Genomic DNA, 26,327 nt, shown 5'->3' with positions numbered 1-26,327 from the left:
TGGGACCTGTGAGACCAGACCAAAGAGGGGGAACCCAGGGGAAGAGCAGGCCATGGAGGTTTGTGAAGGCATTCATGGCTCTCGTAGGTCCTTTGGCCGCCAGCAGTGCCTTTGCAGGGTGCTGACCATTACATACAGGGCAGCTCGTGACTGTGCAACCTGTTGTGAGTAGCTGGTAGACACACAACCCTGCCAGAGATGGGGCTCATGGCAGGGTAACCCCAGCTGCAGATTTGGAAACCCTGGCTCTCCTACTTGGGCATAGCAGGTTCTGGGCATATCATGGGGGGCTGAAAGGCGGCCAACTTGCTGTGCTGGGTACCAGCAGAGCCCTGGTGGAGGGGCCACTTCATGCAAACCACACAATCTAATATAACTGTAACACATCATGCAGCCAGAAGAAACTGTGTATGGGAGTCTGGGAGTTCCACAAAGCTCTGTGCCTTCCTGATGCTCTATCCCACCACAGCCTAAGCCTGTGGTGCTTCCTCCCACTCATCTGAGCCTTCCAGGAGGACCTAGTTCCAGCTCTGCTGCTTGGAAAGTCCAGCCCGTGGGTCCTCCTCAGAACTTCCCTGCCTCTGTCGCCCCTTTTTGAGACATTTTTCAGACTTGCTTTGGGCTCTGGGTCAGCCACCAGCAAACCCCCCTGTGTGAGGGATGGCCATGGGTGTCAGGGTGGAAGCTCTGCAGGGAGCAGGGCTGTGTATCCCCCTGTGCTCCCTGGCCATGTGGAGCTGGGGAGGTGCCTGAAGGGCCCTGAGGGTACAGGGAGGGGAGAGGTGAGCAGCAGGCTTTGGTTAATTTGTACTCTGTGCGGATGGAATGATTGCTGTGAGTCCTCTAAGTGGCAGATAATGGTGGTATAATTTCTTCTAAATTATTTCTAATCATAGCAATGACTGACTCATGAATGAAGCAGTTGTTAATTGTGACTTACAAATCAATATCTTGGGAGTTATTGCTTGGTGGAAGCACTGCTCACAGAGCATTTTCAGGGCCTCTAATTTAGGCGTATATGCATGGCCAGGGCATTTTTGGCCTAAACAACAGATTTTTACCTTTATTTTTTGCTAGTCACAGGCAAGCAGAGATTTTTCTTATTAAATGGAGCTAAAAATCTTGACATCGCTTTGAAACTAATGGTTCCTCTGCCACTGTGCAAATCTGATGTGTGGAGGGGACGAGTGGTGAGGCTGGAAGTGAGGAAGGAGGCATTGCTCAGCCCTGGGACAAGCACCAGCTCTTTGGAGCCATTCCCGTAACAGTGTTCCTTGCACAGGGAAAGGATGGACTGGCATGCTGGGAGCAGGTGTTTTTTTTACCGTGGTGCTCCCTGGTCCTGTTTCCTTGTGCAGGCAGGGGTGCAGGTGGCCCTTACCCTGAGAATGTGCCATGGAACTGAGCTTGTCTTCCCGTGTTTTTCAGGAAGGTGGTGGGATTCATGGGCGCAGGGCCCAAATCCCCTCCATGACCTGAGCATGGAGAACAGTTGCCTGGTGGGACAGAGCTTCCCAGCAGGCCCTTGAAGGGGGCATGACTGCTGTGATGGGCCATTGCACCTGTGGGAGTTGGATCTGCATCCTCCTGTGTCTGTGGCGGTCACAGGGCTTAACTCCCTCCAGCTGGAGGCTCACGCCAGTCTGCTCAGCTGCCTCAGTGCTGTGACTCAGGAACACAAACAGTGAACTGGAGCAGCTTAGGCTTGGTGTAAAGGTTTACTGGGGTCTGGCAGGGCTCTGTGGCACAGGCAGGAGGTGGCCAGCAGTGTGGCTCCGAAGACTGGGCTTGAAGGTTTGTTTGCAGTGCCAGGGTGCCAGGACATGGGTTGCCTCTGAAGCTGCTGAACTTTATTTGTGACTTTGGTCAGCACAGGATGTGTTTGGGAGCTCTGTGATCAGAGCAGGCACCTTGCTGCCCTGGCGTACTGAGTTTGGTGGTGGAGAGATCCTCTTTGTGCCTGTGCTAGACCCTGTGAGCTGAACTCCTGGAGCTCCTACAGCCCCTGTAGGGTTGTTCCCTTGGCTGGTGAGAGCACCCAGCCTTCACAGCAGGCAGGGCAGGTGGACCCTTTCATCCCAGTGTTCTGGAGCTGGATGGAGAAACACTCAGTGTGCTTAATGAGCATCAGCAACTGGGGATCCCCAGTGCTGGGGGAGGTCCCAGGAACCTTGAGCTGCCTCTGGGTGATCTAGTGGGAGCAATGCTCTGTGTGGTGCCTGCTGCCTCTCCCCTGGGATCCCCAGGACATGATCTAACTGTCAGTCTGCCTCAGCAGCAAAGACACCCCTGTGGAGAAGAAGAAGAAAGGGAAGAGGAAAAATGAGATACCAGTGAACAGTTTGGATTTGGATCAGGATCTCCTGAGCCCATCTGTACAGAGCCCAGAGGAGTCTGCAGAGTCAGCTGACAGCCAGGTATGTCCAAAGCCTTCAGCTGGCTGCTGGTGGGTGAAATCCTGGCTCCCTCTCTGTGGCACCACAACAAGGGCCTCTGGGCACAGGAATCAGAGAGCATGTTCAGCACTGTGGTCAGCTTCTATCAGCCTGAAGTCAGCTGTTGGCCCAGGGTTGCGTGCACACTGCTGCCCTGGGCCCTGCATGTCTCAGCCTTGAGTGTCCCTCTCCAGCACAGCTCTGGGCAGCTCCCTTTCCTGGCACAGCACAGGGGGACACGTTGGCCCTGCAGCCTGGGGGGCTGCATGCCCTGCATCTCTACAGGGCTCCTCTGCCTCACGACTTGGGGACTGGTGGGACTCTGTGGGCCAGGGTGGAGATCTCAGCACCGCAAGGAGTGCCTGTTCTTCCTACCACCCCCATCCTGCTGGGGCCTGGAAGGAATTCTGGCAGCTCTGGAGCTTTCTCTCTGCCACTCAAACAAGGAGGAGGTACTTAGTCCGTGCCTCCTGGCACTGCCTTTTTTCATGCCGTATGCAGAAACGACGCTCAGGACGGCAGGTGAAGAGGAGGAAGTACAACGAGGACCTGGATTTCAAGGTTGTGGATGATGACGGCGAGACAATTGCTGTGCTGGGAGCTGGGCGAACCTCCGCGCTCTCCGCCTCTACTCTGGCGTGGCAGGCAGAGGTACTGCTGGCTGTGGGACTGGGGGTGTGGGGCATCTGCCTCATACAGGGTATTCCAAAATGTCAGTGCTGAGGCTTGAGGCAGTGGTGGGTCCCATCTTAAGGATGGGGTGAGAGAGTGCCTGTCTGGGAGGGTTCAGGCTGGCTTTTTAGAATCTCTGATATGGTCCAACTGTCCCCCTCCTGCTTGGAGACTAAGGCCTCTGGAATGTGTCACACAGCTAGACATGTCCTACCCACTGCCCATGCCCACCTTTGGCTTTGGTCTCTGTAGGTCCTGTCCACGATTACTCTTATTATTTTGTTCCTGCCAGCTGAGGGCTTTATAGGTGTCGTGTTATTATTTTCTGCCTGCATTGCTGCTCTCCATCAGTGCCTCAGAGCGTAGTGATGCCAGCCTGACCCTTGCCAGCTGAGCTGATCTGCTGGGCAGCATGGCAGGGATCTGGGCAGCATGGCAGGACCACCCAGTGCCAACCAAAACTGCGGTTTGGGCCTTGCTGTCCTTCTGCCTCTGCCCACTGCTTCAGTGCTGGCTGCTCCTTCCTGCCTGTCTGTGACTCTGTGTTGGATCCTGCAACTCTTTCCGTCTCTCTCGTCACTGACAAAGCTGACAGATATTAATAAGGGTCACTGGTTGTTTTCATGGTGTTTCTGTTACCCTCTCTAGTCCCCTCTTCCCAAGGTTTTGGTGGGTATTAGCTCTGTTGATAAGCCCTGACCTGATGATCCATGCCTGGCCTGGGGCTGCCACACCCCCACAGGACATGCTGCTAGTGCTGCTTCAGCTCTGCCTGTGGCTGTGTCCCAGCTGGGCTCCTGGCAGTCATCTCTCCAGGTGAGATTTTCAAAGCAGCAGGTGTGACCTGCCTTTGACATGTGTCCATGCTCCCACCCTGTTCTCCTCTCAGTCCTAAACTTCCACCTCAGTTTGTCCTGCTCCAGATGGGTCATTAAAGCTGATGTGCAAAGCAGCCAGGCTGGGTGGTTGCTCTGAGGCCTGGCCAGCCTGCCTAGCTGAGCCTGCCTGTGGCTGCTCCCAGGATCGGAACTGACAAAGGAGGGCAAGATGTGAGTGCTGCAACCTCAGGGCTGCTCTCTCCGTGGGCTGGACTTGCAGCTTTCCCCCTGCATCGTGGACACGATCCTAAACAGCTCTTTGGGTAGTGCAGGGCTCCTCCAGCAGCCTTCAGGCAGCCAGCAGTGAGCCACAGACCAGTGGAAGCCTGTGTAAGGGCTGTGGATCAGTGTAGGAGCTCCCAGCACCAGGGCACTGGACTGCTGTGATGGCCATGTTCACACAAACCCTCTGTGGGAGAGTCAAGCAGAGCTCAGCAGTGCCAGGGTAGGTGCCTGGGGACAGGGGAACAGGCACTGCACAGTGACTGTGGCAGGAGCACTTCTGCATGCTCCCTTCAGATGTCTTAACCCAGTTTAGGGCAGAGTTCCCCAAATAGGGCAGAAATCTTGCTCTGGGCCTCAAGATGGCAGCCAAGGAGCCCAGGCAGACCTGCTGTTCCCTGCTCATTTTGTTGTGGTGCTGGGTCCAACATCCTGCCCTGCAGTCAAGGGCGGTACCAAGGCAGCAATCACCTCTGGGCTGAGGATGGAAGGGTTGCTGTGGCCCTGGGCATGATCTTGGCTTTCCCAGACACTTTCAGATGAGTAGTGTGGGATGCCCTGTCTTCCCCAGCCTGCCCCATGCCATACTTTGAGAGACTTTCTAGTCTGCAAAGTGACACCTCAGGGCTGCTTTGCCTTGGTCCATACTCTGCTTCTGTCAGAAGGGAATGAACAGAGTCCTTCTGCTTTCTGCTCTGCACTTTGCTCCTCCTTCTGCTGTACTATTTTCCAGCCAAAGCAGATCTGATATTTCTAATGCTCAAGCAGGCTCCATGTTTTTGGTGTCCATCATCTCCCCTGCATCTTCCTCTGTGGGTGTCCTCTGTAGCATAGACAGGCACAAGCCTGGCTCTCTTGTCCCTTGGCATTTGGTGGGGCTGATCCTGGCACAGCTGCAGCCAGGAGAGCCTCCACCTCCCCAGAGCTGGCAGCAGGACAGCATTAGGGCCACCTGCAGCAAAGCCTGTGCTCAGTGAGAGGAGCTGTGCTGGGAGCCCCTGGGTGCCAGCAGAGGGTCCTGTGGCCATGGGCAGATGACAGTGTGTGGGTGACATGTGGCAGGGCCTGACAGACATGCTGCCTGCTCTCCTAAGGCCCTTGGGGCCATACCACATTATGGGGCTGTATAACTGCCAAGGCATGACCAGAATGTGGCATGGAGAGTGCCTTGGAGCAGGAATGTGCACATTTTGGCATAATTCCTTCCTTGAGTCCATGGGCAGAAGTGTCCAAGCTCCCTCCTCTTTTCTGGGAGGCTTTCCACCCTCTCTGGCTGCCCTGGTGTAGCTGGAAGGACCCACTGTCAGCAAACCTGACAGTGCTGTGGCCTGGCTGACCTGAAGAGGACAGGCAGAGGGTGAGTGTAACTGGGCTGGCAGCACCTACACCCTCACACCCAGCAGGGGCTCCCCAAGCACAGCTCTCCCAGCTCCCAGTGCCGACTCTGTCTGCCTGGCTGGGGGACTGGGAGAGGAGCAAGCAGCCATTCAGTGCTGGGAGCGTGCCAGGGGCGTGTGATGAACCTGAAAAATAGAGCTCTCTTTTCCTGTCCCCAGGAGCCTCCTGAGGATGATGCCAATATAATTGAGAAGATCCTTGCCTCCAGGATGGTGCAGAAGGAGGTGAGTGGCAAAGATGTCAGTGGGGCTGGAAGTCCCTGAGCAGAGGACGGATGGGACCTGGCTGCTCTGTGCAGCAGGGACATGAGGCGTAGCAGCAGTTCTGTGGTGGGGTGCTGGGGTGTGCCCAGACTTGCACCTTTCTGAGCTGTGGATCAATGTGGTGCCTCTCCTGTCCTGGGCACCAGAAAGCCTCTGGAGAGGAGTCAGGCCTGGGCTGATGCCCAGAAGGTGTTGGAGTCCCCCATGCTCAAGGATGGTCTCACATCATGTTCCCCAGGGCTACTGCATCTTTGGAGCAGCAGCACCATGAGTGCCTGGCTGTCCTCACCATCCCTGGGGCTCAGACCCTGGAGCCTGTGGCTAGGCAGGGGATGGCTGAGCATGCCCCTCCAGCTTCTGCATAGCCTCTGACTGCCACTGACTCTCCTTCCCTTGGTTTCAGGCTCATCCTGGAGGCCTGGCATTTGAGACAGAGGAGTTCTACGTCAAGTACAGGAACTTGTACGTGTAGTGTTGTACATGTGGTGCTTTTTTCCGTGGGCCCTGTGCATGCAGGAGCAGGGACTGTGTGCTCCCACCTCCATCCCATCCCTATCTGCAGCCCCAGCATCCCTGTTTTCCTGTCCCTGTTGATGCCTTGAGAGGCTACCTAGAACAGAGGCTGGACAGTATTAAAGGAATAAAGTAGGGATTTATTGAAAGGTCTTCAAAGGATACATCTTGGGCAGTACAAGACCCTGGCTGAGGGTACACCCAGGATGGACAATGGGTCATGAGTTTTCACGCTTTTATAAGTTTTGGTCCATTTATATATTTGGGTTAACTGTCCAATTACAGCTTCAGGTTATGAAGTCCCATCCTCCCAGATTGCTCTCCTCAATTCGCTGTTTATACTTTTTGGCCCAAAGCTGCAATGGTGTCATTGGTTCTCAGGCTGGAAAAGGATTGTTTTGTCTAACTAAACTGTGAAGAGAACTTACTAACACTTTATATGAAGTTCAGAGTTACATACTAATGCAGTACAGAATCTGCAATTAAAAAAATTAAATAAAATATTGGAAAATATTAAAGCTAAAACTTAAGGCATCACTGTCCTCCTGAGCCAGCTGTGGTGGGAAGCAGGGAAACTGCTGCAGCTTCAGTGCTTGGTCTTGGCCTGGTCCTGGGGCATGGTTTTCCCCACTTAGGGGTGGCATAGGCATAGACATAGGCACAGACATGGGCTGGGCATTCTCTGGATGGCTGGGAGATCCATGCTGCTCTGTGTGATGGATGGTTTGGGACCAAAGGCCTCTTTGTCACATGTTGTTGATTTTTTTCCCCCTGCAGCTCTTACCTCCACTGTAAATGGGCAACGCTGGAGGAGCTCGAGAAGGACCCCAGGATCTCGCAGAAGATAAAGCGCTTCCGGAACAAGCAGGCTCAGATGAAACATATTTTTACAGAGGTGAGAGTGGAGTACAGTGAGCAGTGGTGTCTGACTCTGAGCAGGCCAGGAGCTGCCCCTGACACTTTGCTGCCCAGACCAGTCCGTCTCCAGGGCCAAAGGCACCAGGGCTGGAGCTGAGGGTCCATGATTGTGCCCTGGACACCTCTAGTGTCACTGGTGGAATTATGAGCAGTATGGAATAATGGAATTATTGCTGGGCACTGCCAGCTCTGGAAGAGTTGCTTGGTGTGAGGGAGGGCAGCATATAGGGCTGGAGGTTCTTCTGTGGTGGAGCAGAGATGCTGTGGGAGAGAGGGAGCTATAAATATCTGGGCTTAGGGCAGCTCCTGCCTGCTCTTCTCTGTAAGCAGATTAATCTTGCTTAGTATGAAAGGTGTTCTATAATTTAACCTGCTGCTCCAGAGATAGTTGTTGGATCTCCTCAAACTGCCCCTTACAAGTGTAAATCAGGCCAGTAGGCTATGAAAATTTCTTCTTTGTAGCTGGAAAGCTGGGGGCGTGTGTCAAATTTCTCACTCACAAGTCTGTTTGGGGTCTTTCTCAGGATACAAAAAAAAGCATGTGTTGGAACACTCTGTACCACCAACAGTTCAGCAAGGAGCACATGCTCTTTTCCTGTAACTTACTGGGGCTTGGGGAGTTGTGAGTGGAGAAGCCTGATTTTATTCCTTCCCGAGCCCTAGGCCATGTCTCTCCAAGGACTATGCCAAGTGGGGCAAAAGGGAGGCAGAGACCGAGACCAAGATGTCACCCCTTGCGGCCATGGGGTTCATTGGGTGCTATGCACTGCGGCTGGCACAGCTCTGGATGCTGCACATCAGCTGGAGTAGACAGCTTAGGATTTGTACCTTTGGGCCAGATAGGCTGGAGAGGACATTCCTGCCTCCCAGCAAGGGTAGCACGGAGCATGTGACTGCTGTAAAGAAAGAGCTTTGCCTTCTGCCAGGTTCCTGCTTCCTCCCTGCCCAGAGACAGATGTCTGTACCTGTGTCCAGGGCACTTAGTGTGCTGCACACAGCTAGAGTATCCTAGGGAGAGATGCCCCACAGCTGTTTACTTGTGCCCATATGTTTAACCCTGGAATCACCTTGAACTTACCTCCTGTTTTACTGTTTGCCATCACAGCCTGATGAGGATTTGTTCAACCCTGACTACGTGGAGGTAGATAGAATTCTGGAGGTGGCTCACACAAAGGACCCTGACACTGGGGAGGTGAGAGGCTGCATCTCTTGCTTGCCCCATGGAGGGAAGGAGGGAGACTTGGCAGGAGGCCCAGCCCCATGGTGTACATTGTGGGTCATCTCTGAGCACCCTGAGCCTTCCCAGCCTTCCCTTGGCACAGGGTGAGTGGAGGGCTGCTGACCCTCTCTGTCTCTGAGCCTGTTTCTTTCTGTGCTGCAGGAGGTGACTCACTACTTGGTGAAGTGGTGCTCACTGCCCTATGAGGAGAGCACCTGGGAGCTGGAGGAGGATGTTGACCCAGGGAAGATTAAAGAGTTTGAAGCCCTCCAAATCCCTCCAGAAATCAAGCACATGGTAACGTACCCTGAGGTAACGTACCCGGCTGGCAGCTCTCTGCCCTGGGCGCAGGGACTGGCTGTGTCTTGCCACAGTCCAGCAGTGTTGACCTTGTCCCTGGTGCTGCAGTGCAAGCCCTGTATCCTCCCCTCTGGAGGTCGGAGGGTGGGTTCCATAGGCCAAGCCCTTGCTACGACTCAGCTGTTAGTGACTGCTTTGAAATGCTGTCCTTGATGTGCAGCCCCAGCAGTGGGATTTGGCCTCACTGGGCAGTAGCATCTCCCATGGACCTGCTCCCGCTGTCCCCTCCTAGGAGCGCCCAGCATCCGAGTCCTGGCAGAAGCTGGAGAAGTCCCGGGAGTACAAGAACAGCAACCAGCTGCGGGAGTATCAGCTGGAGGGAATGAACTGGCTGCTCTTTAACTGGTATAACAGGTGAGGAGGGGCTGGAGCCTAGTGCTGCCATGAGCAGTCCTATTGGCAGCAGGCCCTGTGTGTGCTGTCATGGGAACAGTGAAGCTGGGGAGCAGAGAGGACAAACAGGGGCCTGACAGAGCAGCCACTGAGTCCTTCAAGTGCTGGAGCTGGCAGGCAGCTGCCAGAAACAGTGTATTTGCTTTAGCTTTGCAACTGAATCTTTAGGAATGTTTCTCCCTGGTATATGCTGATGAGTCTTGGGGATAATAGGGCTTAGCTATGGTTCTAAGATACACCTGGTTTTTTTGGTATTGGCCAGGCTATTGGTGACTCATTGCAGGCAGGTGGGAATATGCATGTTCTTGGCTGCAGCAGGCCATCAGATGCATCTTTCCCTGGCTCATGCGTACCTGAAAAACAGCATCTTTCATGCTGATGTTGAATCCATGACCTTACAAGAAGTTGGCTGGCTTACCCAGACATATTTGGGCCACTATACCAAAGTCCCCACACGCTCCTTGCTGGAGGGTCAGAGAAGTGTGGGCAGAGGTGGTGTGCCTGACCATCCCATCAAAGAGTTGGTGACAGAGTGGTTTCTGCCCCCAAGAGCCACACTGACCTGATCCTGTCCATCTCTGCAGGAAGAACTGCATCCTGGCTGACGAGATGGGGCTGGGGAAGACAATCCAGTCAATCACTTTCCTCTCAGAGATATTCCTGATGGGCATCCATGGCCCCTTCCTCATCATCGCACCTCTCTCCACCATCACGAACTGGGAGAGGGAGTTCCGCACCTGGACGGAGATGAATGCCATCGTGTACCATGGCAGCCAGATCAGCCGGCAGATGATCCAGCAGTACGAGATGGTGTACAGGGACACACAGGTGACTGACTGATGCACACAGCCCTCCCAGGATGCATCCCCACCCCTGGCTTCCTTTACTTGGGAAGCACTGAGCTGCCTGTGGAGCTTGTTCATTTGGAGAAGGAAAGGTGATCTTTGCAGCCCCATTTGCTGGCAAGGGCTCAGGTTGTACTGTGTGGGAGTGAACAGGCACAACTCATGCAGAACGGGGAGGGTGCAGCATAGCCCTGGTTCTTGTCCAGGCCTATGTGCCTGCCCTGGGGCAGTGTCTGGTTTGGAGATACACAGCCTGTAGCCATCAAGGAGGCTTGCAGAAACCTGCCTAATGCTTGAGAGAGATTATTCTGGGGAAATTCCAGCTCAGAGTCAGATGCTCACACTGTGAGACAGGAGGTCTGACAGTGTGCTGCCACCCCACAGAACTCAAACTCTGGTTTCTGTTTCCCTAGGGTAACCCTCTCCCTGGGATCTTCAAGTTCCAGGTGGTTATCACCACCTTTGAGATGATCCTTGCTGACTGCCCGGAGCTGAAGAAGATCCAGTGGCGCTGTGTGGTCATTGACGAGGCACATCGCCTAAAGAACAGGAACTGCAAACTCCTGGAGGGGCTGAAGCTCATGGCCCTGGTGAGCATGTCCTGCCTGGGTTCACAGGGTGTGCTGGAGATGTCCTGCCTGGGTTCACAGGGTGTGCTGGAGATGGCCATGCTGGGCAGTCAAATGCCACTGTCAGCAGCTTAGGCCCTGTGCCAGGCTGGAGGAAAACCATCCAGGGGACCCCTTGATGGATGGGGCACTGGTGCCCTGCAGCCCTCACACACTTCTTTCTGCCAAAGTGGAACATTACCTCCCCCTGTGCCTTCCCACCTGGGGGTGCTCCCTGCCAGAGCCCTGTCCAGCCTTGCAGCACAGTGTAAGCTGCTGCAGCACATGGGGACAGTTGCTGGCCAGCCCTGCACAATACCCCTGGCCATGGTGTGCCTTGTGCCCTACACTGGGCAGGGCTGTGGTGTTCGAGCTGGTTTCTTACTGCTGTGCAAACATGTTACTCCATGCCGGGGGTGGGTTAACAAAGGGATCAGTGAGCTGCTCTGGGAAATTATTTGGACGTCCAGCTCTTTTCCAGCCCTGGTTCCAGCACTGCTGTTAGCTGGACCAAGGGCCAACAGGCCTTTTGGATCTTCCAGCCGTACTCAGCATGCATCACACTCACTTGTAGCTGGGCCAGGCCTCTGAAAATAATTTGTCTTGTGACTCGCACAAGTTCCAAAAGATCCTGCTGTTTCCCCTGACTTCGTATCTTGTGTAGGGCCCTGCTGCGCTTGGGTCAAAGCAGGAGTGCTACTGGCACCCCTTCTAAACCATCACCTTCCTTTGTACAAGTCCTGTGGGAGTCTCCCACCTTACAATTGCCCTTCTTTCCTAGCAGGCCACTCCTGAGGACATTTCCTGCACTAGACTGGGCAGGAGGATTAGCCTGAGTAGTGAGCTGAAGGCTCTGACAGCACTGGGACAGAGGAGCTGGTGCACCCGGGACCAGCACCTGGTGGTTCCTAAAGCCCAAGCCCATGTTGTCAGGCATGGGAGGGAGAGCATTCTCCTTGAGGGATTGTCTGATCCTCACACCCCCAGGTCTTGGGGGTTGTTTGGACCTCATCTCCTTTTACTACACATGTACCTACATGGTGAACCTCTAAGAAAAGCTCCCCCTTGTTCCCAGTGCACACACATACCCTAATTTTGGAGCACCCTGCTGAGAATGTCCTTAGCAGCAGGCCACTGCTGCCCCTCAGTGTCCTATGGCTCTGGGTGGTGTTCCCTCTTGCTCTGAGCCCTGAAGACAGACATCCTGCCCCCAGCTGCACAGAAGCTTGGGCTCTGTCAGCATCCCTGTCCAGCACCAGCACAGCCCTACCCGACGTTCTTGTGCCAGGGCAGGGCTGAAGCCTGGGAGCAGTGTGAGATCTTGAGTTTGGCTGTTGCTGCACAGAGCTGGACTGGAACATGTGCACGGGAGCGTCCTGGGAGCCACAAGACAGTGTTGTGTAGCAGTGGCTCAGTCAGGGCTGTCACCACGGCCAGGGAAGCCTCTTGGTGTGTATGTGGTCCCAGGCTACCCAGAGTGCTTCTTAGGCTGGAAGACAAGAAGCACTGTGCTCTTGGGACACCTTCAACCCCAGCTAATGGGGTTGAGCCCTCAACCTGTTTTCTGTGTGTTCCCAGGAGCACAAGGTGCTGCTAACAGGGACCCCCCTGCAGAACTCGGTAGAGGAGCTCTTCAGCCTCCTAAATTTTCTGGAGCCACAGCAGTTCCCCTCAGAGACAGCCTTTCTGGAAGAGTTTGGAGACCTGAAGACAGAGGAGCAGGTACCTGGAGGAATGATACCAGTGACTTAGCACAGGCCACTGGGACACCTGGTGACCAAACGAGACATCTTTCAGGCATGTGCTTCATGGAAGTGGATAGGACTCCTCATACCAGGAAAAACAAAGTTGTGACAGAGCCCCAACGCTGCTCTGGGGAGAGGAGACCCACCCCTACCAAGGCAGTGGTCTGCTCCCAACTGACTCCCTGCTGCCCTTGTATGCCTGGGTAGAACAGCTTATCTGCCTCTCCCTCCTGGTCTGTCCCTGAGACCAAAAAGAGTGCAAGGGGAATGGGGAGGTCAGTAAGTCCATGTGTCAATCATCCTTGTCAGGTTCCCCTGGAGAGCCTTCCTCCAAAGCTCTCCTTGAGTGTGGGTCATGTGAAGCTGCTTAGTTGCCCGGGCTGTCCCACTGCCTTTTGAATGTGGAAATTGTACAAAGATTGTCATTCTGTGGGAGCAGGCACAGGCACATGAAGCAACCACCGTCTCAGCTACCATCCAAACTCTCAGCTCTCCTCCTGCATCAGACACCTAAGGCTGCTGGCAGCAGAGGCATATGGAGTTCATAGCCTGGGACTGGTCGTGCCTGCCCCAAGGACCCCAGCCCCTGAAGTTGTCCTGGCTGGCTGCTGAGCAGCTGCTCTAGTCAGCTGTAGTGGGTTTGCAGTGTGGGGAGGCTCCAGTCTAGCAGACCTCTCTGCTGGCCCATGTGCTGCTGTGCAGGGGGGGCAGTGAGTGTCTGCACTTGCTCTGCAGGTGAAGAAGCTGCAGTCCATCCTGAAGCCCATGATGCTGCGACGGCTGAAGGATGATGTAGAGAAGAATCTGGCACCCAAGCAGGAGACCATCATTGAGGTGGAGCTGACCAATATCCAGAAGAAATACTACCGGGCCATCCTGGAGAAGAATTTCTCCTTCCTCTCCAAGGGTGCCAACCAGCACAATATGCCCAACCTCATCAATACCATGATGGAGCTGCGCAAGTGCTGCAATCACCCGTACCTCATCAATGGTGAGGGCTGTGCACAGGAGTTGTGTGGGGGGACACACAGGTATCGCTGCAACATTTACTGTTCACTCCCAACAGAACTTACCCAGCTGGGGAGCCAGTTCAGGCCTTGTGCCATCTGCTGATGGTGTGACAGTGCTCTGTCCTGTTGCCTTCCCAGGCAGACCAGCTCACTCCAAGGGCTGCTTGCTGATGGGCACCTTAGGGTCTCCTGAGGCTCACTGTGTTTGGGGGTGTTCCAACACGGGACCAGTGTCCCAACCTGACTTGTTCTGCCAAGAGCTGATGTGACCCCTACAGAAGCTTAGTCCCAGGAATGGAGGGTCCGCAGGAGGTCTCTAGCCAGCCTCCCTAGCTCTGACTGCATGGGTTCTGTTGCTCATGCGGTTCTTTGCTGCTGCCCTGGGCAACTGCACTGCCAGCCTTGCCAAGAGCTCACATCCCTTTTCACCTGGCAGGAGCAGAGGAGAAGATCCTGGAAGACTTCCGTAAAACACACTGCCCAGAGGCACCAGACTTCCAGCTGCAGGCGATGATCCAGGCAGCTGGGAAGCTGGTGCTCATTGACAAGCTGCTTCCTAAGCTGATTGCTGGTGGGCACAAGGTGCTCATCTTCTCGCAGATGGTGCGCTGCCTTGACATCCTGGAGGACTATCTCATCCAGAGACGGTTAGTACAGGCTCCAGCATTCACCACGGCTCTGCCACAGTACCTCCGTGCGCTGCACATAGAGTGGCAACAGCACAGGGTGGGGATGTCACCATTCCATGCCCACATACTGATGGATCTGAGTTACCATGTACTGCTGGTGGGTGAGGAGACCCCAGAGCTAAACACCTCAGACCTTTCATTCTGTGTGGTCTAGGGCTAGTCCTCAGAGTGACCAGGTAGAAGTAGATCCTTCCCTTGGTCCTGGTTCCCATGAGCCCCATATTCATGCACCATGCATGGGGTTGTGATGATTTCGTTATTATAAGAGGCACAACTTTTGGGAACAGCCACAGTGCACACAGGCTGATGGGGCTTGGGCCTCCACCTGGGCACACACAGGTCCTGCCAGTAAGTCCTGGCTGGTGTGCCCACACAGCCTGGCGGAAAGAGCAGAAAGGGCTTTGAAGGCAACAGCCTCTTGAGGCGCTGCTGTGATTCTGCTCTAACCTCTCCCCCTCTTGAGCAGGTACACCTATGAGCGCATCGACGGGCGGGTGCGCGGCAACCTGCGCCAGGCTGCCATCGACCGCTTCTGCAAGCCCGACTCGGATCGCTTTGTCTTTCTCCTGTGCACGCGGGCAGGCGGACTGGGCATCAACCTGACCGCTGCTGACACCTGCATCATCTTTGATTCCGACTGGAACCCACAGAATGACCTGCAGGTAATGGGCTGGGCACGGCCAGGCCGTCAGGAGGTCCTGAGGCACAGCTGTCACATGAGCCAGGCAGTGAGACCAGGGCAGCAGCACCAGCTGTACTGGGCACATGGTGTCAGGACAGCTGGCAGAAATGTGGGCAGGGGGGAAAGGACATGGAGGGGATCACAGTGTGGCTCTGAAAACACAGATGTGCCACAGAGCAGGCAACACCGTGTCCATACCTGTTTTTGGAGTGGGTGCGGTGTTGTGTGCCACATCTGCAGAGAGCCAAGGCTCCAGCCTGGGCCCTGTGTCCTTACCTGAGAGTTCTGGGATCTCTCATTCCTGCTCCACAGCTGTGCAGGCTGTGCCAGAGCCCTGCCAGGTCAGCCACAGGCAGGGAATGAGGGTGCTGTGGTGGATGGGAGGTGACTGTGGGTTAGGTGGTTGAGTGTAGATGCTTATGCAGAGTACCACAAGTCACATGGTCCTCACACAGCTCAGCTCCCTGCACTGACACTGTGCCCTCTGCACTGACAGGCTCAAGCTCGCTGCCACCGGATCGGGCAAAGCAAGGCCGTGAAGGTCTATCGCCTCATCACCAGGAACTCCTATGAGCGGGAGATGTTCGACAAGGCCAGCCTGAAGCTGGGCCTGGATAAAGCTGTGCTGCAGGACATCAACCGCAAGGGCAGCACCAATGGGGTAGGTTGGCTGCTGGAGCGGGGCCAGGTGGGAGCCTCTGCAGGAGATCTCTCCTCCTCCCCCTGCAAGTCACTGCCAGGTCAGAGCAGGGACTGGGCAGGCTTTGAGGAGGGAGAGCCCAGTCCTACACACTCACACTGCTGCTCTTTGGCCTGCCAGACTGTTCCTGCACTGCCATGGGGATAGGGGACGTGTGATGCTGTGTCCGGCGTGGCATGGACTGAATTTCCTGACAGTCCCTCGGGAAGAGTTTTGAAGTGACCTCTTTGCTTTGACAGCAGCAAGTCTGGGTTGGCTTAGGGCCCTTTCTCCTGAAGCAGAGGGAGGAACCTTCTCCTGTTGTGCAGTGGTCATGGTTGCTGGCCAGGTTGGTGATGCCCCTGTGCCTTGGGCAGGTTCAGCAGCTCTCCAAGATGGAGGTGGAGGACCTGCTGCGGAAGGGTGCCTATGGCGCACTCATGGATGAGGAGGATGAGGGGTCAAAGTTCTGTGAGGAAGACATTGATCAGATCCTCCAGCGCAGGACACAGACCATCACGATCCAGTCTGAAGGAAAGGGCTCCACATTTGCAAAGGTATGCTGTGCTCCAGTGGGAGGGAAGGAGGATTTCCTTTGGGGGTGGAGGAAGGGGAACATGCAGGGCAGTAATGGTCAGCCAGCCTCTTACCTGTGTGTGGAGACCTGGCCAACCTCCTACCTGCTTGTGGAGACATGTCCAACCTCCTACTTGTGTATGGAGACATGTCCACGTGGAGGCCAAGCTCTGCTGTCTCAGTGTGCCAAGTGAGACCTTGGCTGTGCTGGGGCTGGTGTGGTCTCCCGTTTCTCCTGTCAGCAGAGCATTGAGGAGGAGCCACCAGCCTGGCAGGTGACAAAAGGCTGCCTAGAAGGGTTCAGCCATGAGGTCTGGCTCTGCATAGGGACCCCAGGATGATGGCAGGACCCAGCTTCTGGGCTGCATGGTGCCTAAAGGCAGGTGCTGCTGTGCCGTGTGGAAGCTGAGTGCTGTGGGGCCTGACAAAAGCCCCAGATAGTGCCTGAGGAGCCAGCTCTGTGCTATGCTCTGGCTGATGCCTGCTGGGGCCACTAAGGGCCCTCCTCTTCTTGCACAACCCAGCCTCCATTTACAGTGGATCAGGCATGACTGCATGACTGCAGAACAGAGGGTTTCAACTCCCTTAGGCAAACAAAGAATGCTTTGGCACATAGCAGCTTAGGGTGTAACATCCCACAACAGCAAGACTGCGCACTCAGACTGGCATGTGGGGGATCTCTGTATGGGAGAAAGCACACCTGGATGGTGGGTTGCATCCTGTTCACTCCTCTTCTTTCTCTCCTAGGCCAGCTTTGTAGCATCAGGAAACAGAACTGACATTTCCTTAGATGACCCCAACTTCTGGCAGAAGTGGGCCAAGATAGCAGAGCTCGATACAGATGCCAAGAACGAAAAGGTAGGATGCAGTTTGTGGCCCATGTGCCCTACAGCTGATATGGCACCATGTGTCCAAGTGGGAGCTGCATGCTTCCTCTAGGCTCCTGAAGAAGTTTGTGTTTGGCATCAAGAATTATTGCAAGGGAAGACTGACCCACAAATGCTGGCTAAAGCCCTGATTTATTTAGCCACATGTTGGTCTGTCTCCCTGATCTTTCAGGGTACTCAGTCTGTACTCCTAGCTACTCCCAACAATCTCACCCTCTGCTTGAGAGCATTGTCCAAATGCTCCTTGAGCTCTGGCAGCCTTGGAGCTGTGCCCATTCCCCGGGGAGCGTGTTCAGTGCCCAACCACCCTCTGGGAGAAGAACCTTTTCCTGATGCAGCTCCAGTCATTCCCATGGGTCCTGTCCCTGGTCACAGAGTGCAGCGATTGCAGCTGCCCCTCTGCTCTCTCTCCTGAGGGCAGACTGGTGCCTCTGCCTGTCAGGGGGTAGGAGGGGACAAATGGAGTCCCAACGCTCTGCTGGCCCAGCTGAGGTGATGGGCCCGGCTGCAGCTCAGTCTCTCTTCCCAGCTCCTCCACCAGGCACAGGGTGCTGCCCCAGGGCTGCCATAATTCCAACTAAAGCAGCAATGCTGTACGAGATGATTTTAGACAGCAGCAGGAGGGAGGTCCTGCAACTCTGCAGAGCTCACTGCTCAAGCTGGAGCAATGGGAGAGAGAGAGAGTGTGTGTGTGTGTGTGTGTGTGTGCGCGCCTGTGTCCTGTGTGCCTGAAATCCAGGCAGATTTACATTATATTAATTCATTCAACACAACAGGGTAAGGAGAGGGGAGTGAGTACATGCTATTTAATTTCATTTTGCTCCCTCCTGCACCTTCTTGGAAGCTGCCTTTCCTGTTCCAGCCCACCTGTCCCCCTGTGTGGATATTCTCAGCTCAGTCAGAGAGAAAGAGAAAGGTTTTCTAACCAGGCGAGAGCCTGGGAAGCAGTTGGGAAAGAATGTAAATAATTCTCTAATCTATCTTGTTATTCACATTATTTATAGATATGCTCTGCCACTGTGCGACATTCACTGCACACCAATGGTGTGAGATGTTTTTACTCTAAGACCAATGAAATTAGTCTTCTCGATGTTCTCTATCTATAGAGCGGTACATTTGAAATAAATCAGAGCTCATTTTCTTTGCCTTCTGATCTGGAGTTCTCTGTTCCCATCCTGCTCAACAGCATCACCCCTGTCACAGAGATTACACTGCCTTCAGCACAGCTCTTGGCACAGGCAATGCAGAGATGGCCACAAGTGGCTCAGAGCTGAGTCAGCTGCTGGCAGTCAGCAGTTTGGACACAGAGGGGCTGATTTTCAGCCTGTCATCAGGCTGAATTTTGTGCTGGTCAGGAGTTGTCACTTGTGCAGGCAGAACTGCACAAAGGTAACTTGAAGCAGGTATCCTAGTGGGAAGGTGATGGTCAGCCACTGGACTGGCAAGCCAGGAGCCAGAGGCTGAGCAGAGCCCAGGTGACAGGGGCCATAAGAGCACATGTAAGTGTTTCTACCTGTACCTGAGAGTGCTGTCTGCTCTGTCCGTCACAGGAGAGCCTGGTCATCGACAGACCCCGAGTGCGGAAGCAAACCAAACATTACAACTCCTTCGAAGAGGACGAGCTGATGGAGTTCTCTGAGCTGGACAGTGACTCGGATGAGCGACCCACACGCTCGCGGCGCTTGAACGAGAAGACGCGGCGGTACCTGCGGGCTGAGTGCTTCCGTGTGGAGAAGAACCTGCTCATATTTGGGTGAGTCTCACCCCTGTGAGGGCACAGCCACAGCCTCCAGCTGCCCCAGTGCCCATGTGCTGCACCAGCCACTTCCTGTTGGGCCTGCTTGCTGTGTCGCCTCCTTGCAGCAGTGACCTCGCTGGTGGGACCTGGGCTCTAAGTGAATGTTAGGGATGGAAGAAGAGTTAGCAGGACAAAGCTGGCAGTTGGCACTTCCAGAGTCTGTTCCTGCCTCTTCCCTGTTCAGTCCTGAAAACCTCTCTCTCTCTCTGCTCCTGTAATGTGTGGGCAAAACATCCCTGTCTAGGGGATCTGGCAGGGCTATGCCCTCACAGGAGCTCCTGGAGAGAGGTGCCAGCAAGGTCTCTAATTGCACAGGAGTGTTTACTCTGTTCCTGCTGTTTCAGCTGGGGACGCTGGAAAGATATCCTGACCCATGGGCGGTTCAAGTGGCACCTGAATGAGAAGGACATGGAGATGATTTGTCGGGCCTTGCTGGTTTATTGCGTCAAACACTACAAGGGGGATGAGAAGATCAAGAGTTTTATCTGGGATCTCATCACGCCGACGAAGGACGGCCAGAATCAGGCTCTGCAGAATCACTCAGGTATTGCGTGTTCTCTCTGCCATTGCATCTGTACCCGTTGCCCTGTGCCAGCCTGTGGGACTGAGGCTGCAGTATTCAAAGCAGAGCTGATGGAAACAGTCTGCAAGTGTTTGTGCTTCAGCACTGCAATTCTCTCTGCGCAGAAAAAGGGGCTTCCATGGAGCTGACCTCCATACTGACCCTCAAAGCCAGCAGCAGGTGCTGGCTGAGTGAGGGAGGCTGTTTTCTGGCTTTCAGTGCAGAGAGCCTTGTGGTGGGAGCAGAGGTGCTGCTAAGTCTTCTCTGGCCTGTGAATACTGTCGTGGTTCTCCTGCACAGGGAGATGCTGGGCAGTGAGCTCGTGAGCACCAGTGACTGTATGAACATGTTGGGTGTGATAGGGATGAGGGTGCTGATTCCACTTAGGGCATGGGCACACCTCAGGCTGCTCCTCAGGGCCTAAGCGGGTGCAGCATGGACATAGTACAGGACCCTGCCTCTGCCTCTGGGCAACATGGACAGCTGCACCAGGGAAAGCTGGGGGTGCAGCTGAGCATCCATCTCACAAGCAAGGCTGTGGGTTTGATCCCCATATGGGCCATTCACTCAAGAGTTGGACTCAATGATCGTTATGGGTCCCTTTCAAGTCAGAATATTCTGTGATTTTGTGATTTCCCTTTTTTTTCCCCTTTTGTTTCCCCTCACCATGGTGTTTGTCCCAGACCTATTGGTCTGCAGTGCCTGTCCTGATGGGTGGAGGTGCAGTGTTGGTTTGTCCTGAGACTTATGCAATGCATAAGTGCTCCCCAGGTGGCGTTGCCTTCTCTCACTCTGTGTAGCATCACCCTTGTCCTAGGTAGTATGTCTGAGGTTCACGTGTCACATGTCAGATCACAGATCTGTTGCATCTGTTGGCTAGAGGTGTCTGTATTCTGTTGTGTAGGAGCTCCCAGTGTATCCTTAGCTTCAGACAGGTCACTCAGAGGCTTCCCAGCCCTGCTCTCCCTCTGGCTCTAGCTCTGCCTCAGTGATGGACACTGCAGATTGGCCTCCCCACCTGCAGCACAGTGGCTGCTCTCTGTAGTCTTCCCTGGGACTGGGGCATCCATAGAGCCCACCCTGTGAATGAGGCAGTCATGGGGCCTTTGTCTTCATCTGTGAACACAGAGTGGCTGCTGGCTCCCTGCATCTGGGCTTGTGGCCTGGGACATGTGGTCACTGCCTGATGTGCCAGAGGGCTCTGGCTGACCTTGCAGCACAATGCCTGCATCCTGTGGCTCTCAGGACAGGTGAGTGGGGCTCAGAGTCTGAGCCCAGCAGCCATGTGCTGCTTGTTCTGTACTTGTGGTCTGTGGCACAAGATGAGTAGTGAGAGGGCTGGAACTCTCCAGACTGCTTTTGACATCATGGAACTGGGCTGAAACCTGGGACTTCTGTTCCCAGATAGTGGAGCACAGGGAAGGCTGTTCTGGAGTGGTGTTGCTGCTGAGCGCCAAGTGCATCATAGTTGGTGCTTAAAATCCAATGTCATCATTTCCTTCTGCTCGGAAGTGTCCAACTAGCTTTTGCAGTGTGACCAAGCGTGGTCTAAGTCCAAGGATGTGGCTTTTGGTGTCTGCCATAAGTTATTCCAGTCACCTCCTGCAATGGGAGTCACTTTGGCAGTGCTGCTTCCTGCTCTTGCCACACAGACCTGCCCTGAGAATAGCTGGGAGTGGGAAGCAGAACAAGAGTCAGAAGTAAATAAACTGCTATGAGTCAACTTGATTTAGATAATGCCAAGTAACGAACAAGCCACAATTTCAGCAGATGGTCAGGATTGCCTTAGTGCAAGAGCATTGACTGTTGACCTGCAAAGTGACCAGGAGCTTCTCCATCAACTCTTTAGAATGCCTTTTCCCACCTGTTTAACCTCCGTGTTGTCTGGGTCAGAGGAACAATGACGTCTCAGCCTGATGTTAGGAGATGGAGAAGAGCAGAAGAAGCAGAACACCGAGAACAGAGCAGTGCTCCTTCCTCAGCCAGGAAGGCCTTCAGGAGTAGCTGCTGTGGCTCCCCAGGCAGCCTCAGGTACCACTCGTGTCTGCAGAGAGCTGACCGGGCAAATCATGCCCCATCCCTGACGTGCAGAAAGGAGCAACAACCTTAAGCCCTTGCTAGGGCATCCTGGAGCTCTTCTCAATCCCACATGCATGTGATCACAGGGGGTGAGCACAGCACCCAGACAGTCCAACTCAGAGCTCTGCTCTGCTCTAGCACCATCCTGCCTTTCATCCTGGAACAGGCCAAGCTGCTGAGGAAGCAGCATTTGCGCAGAGTTCATCAGGCCAGTTTGGTGCTGGGGACAGGAGGCCTGGTGCCTATGCAGGCCTCCAGCAGCCAGCTGGGCCACAGCCCTTGTCCTGTCTTGGAGCTGCAGACTTTATGCAGGAGTTGAGGACATAGTGACGCTTTCTTTTCTTCACTGGTGTCACAAGACCAGAGAGATGGGATGAGACTTCCCAGGCATCCTTTCTCCTTTATGTTTGCAGCTCCTACCTCAAGAGCAGCTGCCCAGGGAGGCAGCTTATCCCTCTCTGGAGATTCCAAACAACAGTGACCCCACCAGGAGTTGTTTCCATGTTCTACTGTGAACTTATTTCAAGGTTGAACTGTGTTTAATTTTCATCTCCAGACACTAGATCTCCTTTTATCTTTGTCAAACAGATGGGACTGCATTCTGTTTCCAATGGGTACCTTGGCACCCTTGCAGTGATCCAGTTCCCCCCAGCCCTGCTCCAGATGCACGGTACAAGAAACAGCCCTTACAGATCAGAGCAGCAGCTCTGCTGCTCTTTGATTCTTTAGGAGCTTCTTGTTTGAACTCTTACCTAAATAACTGTCTTACTCTTGACCCAAATAACTGTCCCCATAGAGTGGCCTTTAGAGGTGTCTGTAGTGTCTAAGGTAAGTCTTCAAGAGCTATGCCCAGGACCAAGGTCCCTTCCATGCTTCATCCCTTCTGTGTGATATTTTTACACATCGAGGGGCCATATTATAATTTGGTCTCAGCGTTGCACTGGGAACATGCAGCAGTTCAGTTTCTGTGGCGATTCCCAAGTTTTTCACAGAGATGGACTCTCCCATACTCTGCATTTGCCCCATGCACTTCCTGTCCTTGGCTCTCCAGGCTGCAGCTGGGAGCTCTGCCTGGGCTCCTCCAGCTCCCGGCTCTGCTGCCCCACCCGGCCTCCAGCACCAGAGGTGCCTGGGGGCGGTGTCTGGCCATGTCTATGGTGCTCACTGGCTGCCCCTCACTGTTACAGGCTTGTCAGCACCGGTGCCCAGAGGCAGGAAGGGGAAGAAGACAAAGAACCAGATGCTGCTTCCTGAGATAAAGAACGCAGACTGGCTCGCCACCTGCAACCCCGAGGTGGTGCTCCATGATGACAGCTACAAGAAGCACCTCAAACAACACTGCAACAAGTGAGTCATAGAATCATGGAGTGGTTTGGGTTGGAAGGAGCCTTAAGGAACATCTTATTACATTACCCTGGCCAAGGACAGGGATACCTTACCTGATCTCAGGTTGCTCCAAGCACTGTCCAACCTGTCCTTGAACAGGGATGGAGTAGCCACGGCTTCTCTGGCAACCTGTGCCAGGGCCTTACCACCTTCGGAGTGAAGAATCTCTTCCTAACATCTAATTTAAATCTCTCCTCTTTTAGTTTAAAACCATTCCCCCTTGCAGGAGCCCACATTGGCTCATGGAAACAGTGGGCTGAGGGCCTATAGTGTTGGGAGGGTGGGAGGGAGCTGTGAAGGGCTCACAGCCTACAAAAGATCACCATGCTTCTACTGCTGGACCGCCCTTATTCCCCTCCAGCTCGTGGAAGCCATGTCCTGAGCAGCGAGCCTCTGGTCAGCGGGTCACAGGGCTGGGCAGCGTGGCATGACACTGCATGGTCATCCTGCTTTATGGAAGTGGGTCCTTCCATGTGGGAAAACACGGTGTCGAGCAGGTTTCGCTGGCTTTGCTGACCTCTCTGCCCCCCGGGACAGGGTTCTGCTGCGAGTGCGAATGCTCTACTACCTGAAGGCTGAAGTACTGGGGGAGGCTGCGGATAAAGCCTTTGAGGGCACCCCTGCCAGGTAGGGACCTAATGGTGAACCCCTGAAAGGCTTCTTGGGCTTGAGAACTGCCACGGGTATCTGACCCTGCCACATCTGGGCTCTCTGCAGCTCCAGATGAATCAGACCCCAGGTCTTCCTCAGGCAAAACTTCACCCTCAGGCAGCCACCCTGCCTGTGCAGAGACTGCAGCCAGAGCAGCCCTGCTGAGGCAACTCTGAGTCTGTAGCACCAGCCTGGGGGTGGTGGGACTAACAGGGACACCCTGCAGGAAAATGATTCTGTGCTGCTTGACAAATGGGCCTTTATCCAAAGTGGGAGTCCACAGAGACTGCTCCCAGTCTCAGGGCCAAGCCTCAGAGCAGAGCATGCCCCATCGCTGTGGCCTGCAGTCCCTCCCAGCACTGGGAGCAGTGGGACCCACAGGCTCTATAATGGCACTGAGCCTGCAGCCTGCCAATTCTTGACCTTTCTGCAAAGACTCAGCTCTCAGTGCTTCTCAGAGAAGCATGATATGCTGAGCTTAAAAGCTTAATTTCCCCAAGAAGGGGCTGCTGCCTTCCCCAGCACGATTCCATCAGCACCAATGTATGTGGGGAGACACTATCTTTTGAGGTTGGTAGGTGTGAAGTGTTTTACCCCTAGAGATGCAGTTCAGGTCAGACGGGATCTTCAGTCCTCTGAAGAGGACTTGAGTGGGGAGGGTGGAGAGAGGCTGGAGGCACCCACTGCCCTGTAGAAAGAGGAGCAGGAGGGCAGCAGCTTGTGATGGAACCAAAGCTCCAGCTCTTTGACCTCAGGAAGATGTGTATCCATGTAATGATGGGGCCCCAGGCCAGTGTTCATTAGCTGTCCCCAAGCCAGCAAGCGACGGCTCCTGCCTCCCCCTGTCCTCCTGCCTCTCCCTGTCCTCCTGCCTCCCCCTGTCCCTTCTGAGCAATGCCCAGTGTCCCTCAGTGTCTGCTGAGGGTAGGAGAGGGGTGTTCATACCGTGTCTGCCACAGGGAACTGGATGTGCTGCTGCCAGACATTGACTACGTGGAGATCCCCGTGGACTGGTGGAATGCCGAAGCCGATAAATCCCTGCTCATCGGCGTCTTCAAGCACGGTGTGTACCCAGCTGTCGGGTGGGTGCTGGTGTGTGGGGGAATGAGGACCTCTGGTGCTGGATGGGATGTCGTGTCAGTGCAAGGGACAGAGCCGGGGCCACACTCCACAGCCACACAGGGCCAGGACAGCTCTCCTCAGGTGCCAGCAGCATGTTTGGGTGGGGAACAGGCACCCCATGGTGCCCAGGGTGGCCATGCTAGATCTCGTGGTAGACTCTGGTTTGCCAGGAGCAGTGTGCACTTGCTGTGTGAGGGCAAGGAGAAAGGCACAGGTCTTTTCTTGGCCTCGTCATGGAGTCTCGGTGCAGCTTCTAGGAGACACGGGGCTGTTTGCCCCAGCTGCACCCTGTGTGTTGTCTGTGCTGCTGCTGGGTGGGATGGGAAAGCTGACTTTTCCCTTTGCCTGCTGCCCAGGGGCTGCAGAGCCGTTAGCAGCTTTTGGGAAAGTGTGTGAATTTCTGGGAGTGAGAATTACTCTCTTGGTAGCACAGAGGGAGTGAGAGTCAGGTGGGGAGTCAAGTGGGAAGCTCAGTCAGGAGTCCCAGGAGTAGGAGGCTTTTGTGAACCAGGCTCAGGCCTTGCTCTGTGCTGTCTGTCTGTCCTGGGTGTGGCAGGTTACGAGCGGTACAACGCCATGCGGGCAGACCCAGCGCTGTGTTTCCTGGAGAAGGTGGGCATGCCAGATGAGAAGCTGCTCTCTGCCGAGCAGGGCGTCAGCGATGGGGCACAGGATGCTGCTGAAAGGTGGGCAGGGGATGGAGCCGAGCTCTCACAGCAACCTGGCTCTCTCCTGGGGCAGTGCAGTGGAGGGAGGGAGCAGGCTGTGCTTCTGAGCACAGAGGGGAGGGCAGAAGGGAGCTGGTCCCCAGTATGAGGTGGAGAGATGGCATGAGCACCAATTATTTGCTTCTTGGTACTGAGAACTGGCACAGCCATAGGGGCTGTGCTGCCACTACCAGGGACTGTTAACTCTCTCACCTAGGGGCATCGTGGAAAAAGAAGAGAACAGTGGAGAAAAGCTGGAGGGGCTGTCAAAACAGGAGGTGAGTGGGATTCATAGTGTTAAATACATATCTGATGCTGCCCAGCCTGCCCTGTGGTGCAGGCTTGGCTCCATGAGCTCTGCTGCGTGGCAGTAGGGAGCTAGTCTGGTCTGCCTTGTCTGCTAGAGCTGGTCTGCCTTGTCTGTGTCCCATCTTGTGTGCATTGCTTCTGCTCCCTTGAGCACAGCTTCTGCTGTGTTTCTCTGTGTTACCTGTGGGCATGGGCAGCATCTTCTTCGTGAGGAGCTGAGGGGTATTGAGGGCTGGGGATGCCCAGGAATGCTGGTTCTCAGTCTTGGTTGGCTTCAGGAGCCACATGGAGCCCTGGCAGAGGAGTCAGGGATGTCCCAAAAGAAATGGCTTTGGGGGAGAGGAAGATCAGGGAATGAGGAGAGTGCAAGGGTTGTTTGAACAGTGGAGGCAGTCACACTGCAACTGTCCTGAGCAGTGGCACTACAGCCTCTGTTGCTGTGGTGATCTTTCCCTCCAGGCACAAAATGGCCTCTCTGAGCTGTCACCTCTGAGCACAGCCAGCATCTGCAGCCCAAGAGCACTGGACATATTACCCTGCCCATCCCACCACCCTGCACCCTGCCAAGGATGGGGAGGCTGTGGGTGCAGGGGGTTCAGTGTGGGGTTGAGCCCTCTCTGATCGTTTCCTTTTGCAGGACATCGTGGCTGCTGGGGTGGGTGAAGCCAGTGAGAAGCGGGACGAGCCAGCGGCAGGTGAGGCCTTGTCTCCTGCAGTGTGG

At 54.8% G+C, this 26,327-nt stretch overlaps 1 protein-coding gene across 8 annotated transcripts in view; it reads left to right on the top strand.

Moving 5' to 3' along the window:
• Positions 1-26,327, top strand: part of CHD6 (chromodomain helicase DNA binding protein 6) — a 92,330-nt gene that overhangs the window by 48,879 nt on the left and 17,124 nt on the right. For 3 of the 8 annotated variants that reach the window (XM_053993356.1, XM_053993355.1, XM_053993351.1), the window contains exons 4-28: positions 2,276-2,417; positions 2,937-3,086; positions 5,764-5,829; positions 6,272-6,330; positions 7,159-7,276; positions 8,405-8,491; positions 8,681-8,830; positions 9,111-9,232; positions 9,856-10,099; positions 10,530-10,706; positions 12,303-12,446; positions 13,205-13,460; positions 13,916-14,126; positions 14,635-14,830; positions 15,347-15,511; positions 15,907-16,086; positions 16,853-16,963; positions 18,543-18,745; positions 19,135-19,334; positions 22,619-22,778; positions 23,355-23,444; positions 24,428-24,531; positions 25,147-25,276; positions 25,515-25,575; positions 26,244-26,301. In XM_053993356.1, coding sequence (XP_053849331.1) covers positions 2,276-2,417; positions 2,937-3,086; positions 5,764-5,829; positions 6,272-6,330; positions 7,159-7,276; positions 8,405-8,491; positions 8,681-8,830; positions 9,111-9,232; positions 9,856-10,099; positions 10,530-10,706; positions 12,303-12,446; positions 13,205-13,460; positions 13,916-14,126; positions 14,635-14,830; positions 15,347-15,511; positions 15,907-16,086; positions 16,853-16,963; positions 18,543-18,745; positions 19,135-19,334; positions 22,619-22,778; positions 23,355-23,444; positions 24,428-24,531; positions 25,147-25,276; positions 25,515-25,575; positions 26,244-26,301 — 3,584 coding nt within the window. The remainder of the gene's footprint in view (positions 1-2,275; positions 2,418-2,936; positions 3,087-5,763; positions 5,830-6,271; positions 6,331-7,158; positions 7,277-8,404; positions 8,492-8,680; positions 8,831-9,110; positions 9,233-9,855; positions 10,100-10,529; positions 10,707-12,302; positions 12,447-13,204; positions 13,461-13,915; positions 14,127-14,634; positions 14,831-15,346; positions 15,512-15,906; positions 16,087-16,852; positions 16,964-18,542; positions 18,746-19,134; positions 19,335-22,618; positions 22,779-23,354; positions 23,445-24,427; positions 24,532-25,146; positions 25,277-25,514; positions 25,576-26,243; positions 26,302-26,327) is intronic. The other 5 variants (XM_053993359.1, XM_053993354.1, XM_053993357.1 and 2 more) reach the window with 3 other exon arrangements.

The sequence above is a fragment of the Vidua macroura genome, chromosome 17 (genome assembly GCF_024509145.1).
Source record: "Vidua macroura isolate BioBank_ID:100142 chromosome 17, ASM2450914v1, whole genome shotgun sequence".
Classification (NCBI taxonomy): domain Eukaryota; kingdom Metazoa; phylum Chordata; class Aves; order Passeriformes; family Viduidae; genus Vidua; species Vidua macroura.
The sequence above is the reverse complement of the archived record's forward strand: the minus strand, read 5'-3'. Positions and strand labels throughout refer to the sequence as shown.